Source organism: Nerophis ophidion, linkage group LG14 (genome assembly GCF_033978795.1).
Source record: "Nerophis ophidion isolate RoL-2023_Sa linkage group LG14, RoL_Noph_v1.0, whole genome shotgun sequence".
Taxonomy (NCBI): Eukaryota; Metazoa; Chordata; class Actinopteri; order Syngnathiformes; family Syngnathidae; genus Nerophis; species Nerophis ophidion.
Window position 1 is genome coordinate 25,098,257 of NC_084624.1, and position 6,000 is coordinate 25,104,256.

General features: G+C 41.9%; 1 protein-coding gene across 1 annotated transcript in view; it reads left to right on the forward strand.

The window, feature by feature from the left end:
- Positions 1-5,746, forward strand: part of LOC133568355 (potassium/sodium hyperpolarization-activated cyclic nucleotide-gated channel 2-like) — a 121,084-nt gene extending 115,338 nt beyond the window's left edge. The window contains exon 8 of the mRNA XM_061920238.1: positions 4,407-5,746. Within this exon, the coding sequence (XP_061776222.1) occupies positions 4,407-5,323 (917 nt within the window). The 3' untranslated portion in view covers positions 5,324-5,746. The remainder of the gene's footprint in view (positions 1-4,406) is intronic.
- The last annotated feature ends 254 nt before the right edge of the window (positions 5,747-6,000 follow it).

The following is a 6,000-nucleotide window of genomic DNA, read 5'->3' on the forward strand; positions in this document are numbered from 1 at the left end:
TAGAGTGGTATATACGTTAGGTCAGGAAAAAACACAAGAGGCTATATCATCCCTACGAGCAGGGAAACCTGCAAAACAGGTTTGTATGATGATATAGCCTCTCGGGTTTTTTTTCCTTACCTAACGTATTACACACACAAACACACACACACGCACACCACACACACACACACACACACACACACACACACACACACACACACACACACACATATATATATATATGTATATATATATATATATATATATATATACACATTTATATATATATATATATATGTATATATATACACATATATATATACATATATATATATATATATATATATATATATATATATATATATTAGGGCTGGGCAACGATTAAAAATTTTAATCGAAGTTAATCGCACTTTTTCTCTGATTAATCGCGATTAACTGCATTGTATACGCAAAGCCCAATAATGAATTCAAAAGTAGTGTGTAGTGCACCTTTATTGGAATATTCTCCCGCATGAACAAAAGCGCCAAAACATTTGTTGCGCAAACACAATTCAAATCAGTTCTTGTTAAACAGTAGCAGTTAAATAGCATATTTTATGAAAATCAACTAAAAAAATGTAAATACAAACATTTAAGCTTATTGCCACTGCCAGGGTATTTAAGTTATCCTGTTTGTTATGGAAAATAAATATAATCTACATACAAATCTCTGAGCCACAATCATAACATCTGAACAGGCAATTTCTGAGGTAACAGCAGGAACATTTTTTTTATTAGGGATCTTATGTTTAAAAAACCTATATTATAGGTAGTGGGCTGTTTTAGGGAATTTTTGATCAAATTATCCGTAGTAGCAATATTAATAATGTTGTGTTTATTATGCGTAGTGCACTTAAAATAATTATGACCATATCTAGGAATTGATATGATGGGAATTTTCCGATTGTTTGCTTGGTGCTTTGATAAACTGAACGCATCATATACATGGTACTATATTGTGATGTTATGAGCCAGGGGAAAAAAGAACTAACCTACCCAGCATGCAACAGGAGTGACGAGCATGCGCGGTAGCCCAGTATAGGTTGTGTCGCCATGACGGCATCTTGTATGTTGTGATATGCACGCTCTGAAAGCAAACGTTAAGAACTCAGCCAACACTCCTCGTCTGCATTATTCATAAATAGACAGACAACACACATACTCCGCTGCTTCACAGGCCGCTGGATGTAGCCGGCACAGTATCCCCATGCTAGCTAGCCGGTCTAGCAAGCACGCCTCTTTCAGTCCAAAACGGCCCGATCTATCCACACCCAGAATTGTCTGGCGGTCGTAAGTGATCCCGGAGTGACCACGCTGTAAGCCAGCCATGAAATTTGCAGAATTGTCCTGTATTTTTGCCAAATGTTCCATCTTTCCCAACAGCCCCTCCACGCCGAAGCCCGTCCGGGCGCCGCCATCTTTATAAGAAAAGGCGTTAACAAAATAAAAGCATGTAAACAACATACGCAAATGCGCGTTAAAATAATTGTCGGCGTTAATAGATTGATGAGTTAACTCGTAATTAACGCATTAATTTGCCCACCCCTAATATATATATATATATATATATATATATATGTGTGTATATGTAAGCTGTGAAATCTGCTGTACACTATGTGTGCTTGGGTCCTATTTAGGAACACTAATTGAATGCAAAAAATGTTATGGACTGAATGCCTTAAAAATTGAAAGGATTTTTTTATTTTTCTATTGAATGAGACACCCAGAATGTACATGAAAATAAAGAATGTGTGATTTAACATATTTATATTTAAAAATATTAACTATGAACGATAAAACACTGAATGTTGACCACATATGAATGTCCCACCCCCTCTCGATAGACACATTTTACAATCAAGCGAAACGCAAAAAAATGCAACAAACACAGCGAAATATGAAAGTGAAGGATAAAAAAAAACAAAACTACTTACAATCTGATATATCACTAAGCTTTAGAACTTTGTTGTAAAAAATTATTTCTATGTCTGTCCCTGACACCCGCATTTCTGGCTGGCCGCTCTGGAAACACTGTTTGGAAACTCTCCTCACCCACACTGCTTGGTGCCTTGTCTGAGCTGCTGTGACCTAGATTACCATAGTAACTAATTAGCTGACCATATTAACTAATTAGATTACTACGGTAACTAGTATATCATGATAAAACAGCACATATTACGACCATTGAAATATTTTGTATAGTTCAAGACATACAGTCATTTGATAACATCACTGCACATCAGTTGGTAGAGTGGCTGTGCCAGCAATCTGAGGGTTTTTGGTTCAATCCCAACCTACCATCCTAGTCACGTCTGTTGTGTCCTTGGGCAAGACACTTCACCCCTGCTCCTGATGGGTCCTGGTGAGCGCCTGGCATGGCAGCTCCCGTCGTCAGTGTGTGAATGTGTGTGTGAATGGGCGAATGTGGAAAATACTGTCAAAACGCTTTGGGCTCCTTGAAAAGGGGTAGAAAAGTGCTATACAAGTACAAACCATTTACCATTTACCATCACAATGTCAGATACAGTTTCCATCTTAAAGATTTAAATGATTTTTGGGGAATTTCAGGCAGGTCAGATTGAAAAGCTTAATGGGCCACATACGGCCCCCGGGCCTTAATTTGCTCAGGTCTGATTTAGAGTATTCAATTAACTTAACATGCATGTTCATGGAATGTGGTAGGAGGCTTGATCACCTTGAAAAAGCCCATGCATGCATTAGGACAGGGGTGTCAAACTCATTTTCATTGAGGGCCACGTCGCAGTTATGGTCGTCCTCAGAGGGCCGATTTTAACAATGAGTAATATATGAATGTGCATTTATATCTATAATACAAAAACAAAACATTTGTTTTCATAAGCTGCAAAAAAATATTTCAATTTTACTTCAAAAACTGTCAGCTCAGTCACCAGAATTTTACAGTAAAAGCGATGTTTTTTTTTACAGCATACAAAGAAATGGAATGAAATGGAAAAAAAACACCACTGTTTTTAGCGGTAAAATTCAAGCAACAGACTTGCCTTTTTTTTTTAACCGTAAAATCTTGTTTTAATGTTTTTTTTGTTTGTTTGTTTTTTAATGTTTTACTTTATATAGGAAAAAAACGTACCAAAGTTGATTTTATGGTAAAAAACTTTAGTCGGCAGAATGTAACTGCAGAATCAATTGTCAATTTTACAGTCTACAATTTGATTGATAATTTGTTTTGAACTCATAAGTCAAGCAGATATTTAAGTACAGTATTTATCTTTGTTTTCACAAAAAATATTTTTGGAATACATGATAATACAATATTTTGATTTGGACAATATGAATTTTAAAAGATATGCAACTGCATGCAGTACATGATTTTTAATATCAAAAGGGAAAGAACAAATGTATTTAGTAAGTAAATAAATTGCTCATCGGCCTTGTGGTGAGAGTGTCCGCTCTGAGATTGGAAGGTCGTGAGTTCAAACGCCGGCTGAGTCATACCAAAGACTATAAAAATGGGACCCGTTGCCTCTCTGCTCGGCACTCAGCATCAAGGGTTGGAATTGGGGGTTAAATCACCAAAATTATTCCAGAGCGCGGCCACCGCTGCTGCGCACTGCTCCCCTCACCTACCAGGTGCGTCAAATGCAGAGGGTAATTTCACCACACCTACTGTGTGTGGGACTTTAATTTATTAAAATTTAAAACTTAAGAAAAGATTAAGCATTTTATTAACGCATATTATTTCCAGGCTTTTGTGGGCCACATAAAATATTGTGGCGGGCCAGATTTGGCCGCCGGGCCTTGAATTTGACACTTTTGCATTAGGACAACTCCATAGAAAAACATTTCAGGATGGCGTGGCGCAGTGGGAGAGTGGCCGTGCGCAACCCGCGGGTCCCTGGTTCAATCCCCACCTAGTACCAACCTCGTCACATCCGCTGTGTTCTGAGCAAGACACTTCACCCTTGCTCCTGATGGGTGCTGGTTAGCGCCTTGCATGACAGCTCCCTCCATCAGTGTGTGAATGGGTAAATGTGGAAGTAGTGTCAAAGCGCTTTGAGTACCTTGAAGGTAGAAAAGCGCTATACAAGTACAACCCATTTATTTTATTTATTTATCATAGAGATGCCAACATTGTGCAGCCAGCATGCTAATCACAAGTTCACCGTGCAGCCCTGTTGTTTTGGACAAGTGGACAAAATAATTCCAGCAAACATTGGACATGTCTTCTCTTCCTGCATGTGCATGGTCAGATGTCCCAATATTTCTGTCCCTAATGGCTGTTACCTAATTTAAAATCAGCTGTTTGTACTTATTCAAAATCTTCTTCTCCAATGTGTTCTTCTTGTGCTGTCCTTTTGTACCCAGGTTGTATTGAAATAATCAATGTTTTTTTCTTCATTCTTCAGGTAAAAAGAATTCCATCCTGATGCACAAAGTTCAGCATGACCTCAACTCCGGCGTTTTCAACAACCGCGAGAACGAGATGATCCAAGAGATCGTCAAGTACGACCGCGAGATGGTAAAGCCCATGGACCTGCAGAGGCCGCGGGCCATGTCGATGACACCCTCCATCGGTGGCATCTTTGCTCCCCCGGGCCAGTCCCAGACGGGCTCGGCCATCGCCACCCTGCAGCAGGCGGTGGCCATGAGCTTTTGCCCGCAAATGGCGAGTCCTCTAGTGGGGCCAGGGACTCTGCAGTCTCCTCGTATGGTGCGAAGATTCCAGGTGATGCAGAGCTTGCAAAGCCCCGTCTCCATGTCTCCTGTTCAGTCTCAGCCCCCTCAGACGCTCGGAGGGGCGTTCGGTTCGGCTATCTCCAGCCCGCCGGTCCAAAGCCCCTTAGCAGCTTCGGGACGGACTTTCCAGTACATGGCGAGCGCAGGCCCTTCGGGGTCCCAGTTGTCCTTAGTGCAACACCACGTACCCAGTCCCACACACACCCAGCAGAGGCCTGCCTCACACAAGAGCACCCACTCCCTTCACACGGGGAGCTTGAGCCAGGACACCCGTGCACTGTCTGCCTCCCAGCCTTCACTCCCCCAGGAGGGAGCGCCCCAAGCTGCATCCGCCGACCCTAGCCCCGCACCCTCGACCCGCACCTCCAATACCTCCATTGGCCCCACTCACCCTAACCTTCCCGGGCCCTCTGGGGTGGGGAGACCGGCGGGCACTCAACAGAGGGTAGCCTTCGCCTCCACACCTCCTCCCGGTGGACCTGCCGCGGGATCAGGGCCTCCGGACTCTGGCGTTCCCAAGAAAGATTCAATTGTCAGCCTTCCGGAGCTAGACTCTGCCAGATCCCGGCTGTCTTCCAACTTGTGACCCTGGTCGATTTCAGGAAAGAGGCCTTTTTTGTAGGTGTTTGCCTTGGGTCAGTTCCACTGATCCGTGGTCAGCCTGCTAAATGACTAATGGGCTGTTGATGACGCCGCCAGTCATTGGGCCTGGATGCTGGTGTCGACTGAAGGAGACGTGTCTCCACATCCTGGGACTGCGGCGAGGAGACGTCTCTACAATGAAACTAGTATAACTTAAGGTGGAGCTGGTCTAGTCTACCGTGCCAGCACCTTTTATTCTTAGTATCACCCCTTACACTCTGCTTCCAAACACCTACTGTATATCGCTGTCTTTAACTGTAAAGATATTTAGAAACATACAATTAATGTAACATTTGCATACTGTTTAGAATCCATGCGATGCAATCTAGCAGGAGCTGGACTTGAAAATGAAAATCAGGGACTCGAAGTCAAACGACAATGACGTTTTAAATGTTTAAGTGTTTCTTTTTTTCGTTCTTTTTTTTCTCCTTATAAACCAGGGGTGTCAAACTCATATAATCCCTAGGGGCTGAATAGAGGAAAATATATTCCCAGGTGGTAAAATTATGGCATGATAACTTAAAAATAAAGACAACTTCAAAATAGTTTTCTTTGGCCCAAAATAGAACAATAATATTCTGAAAATGTACACATGACAAATAATCCTCCTGGCAAAACACT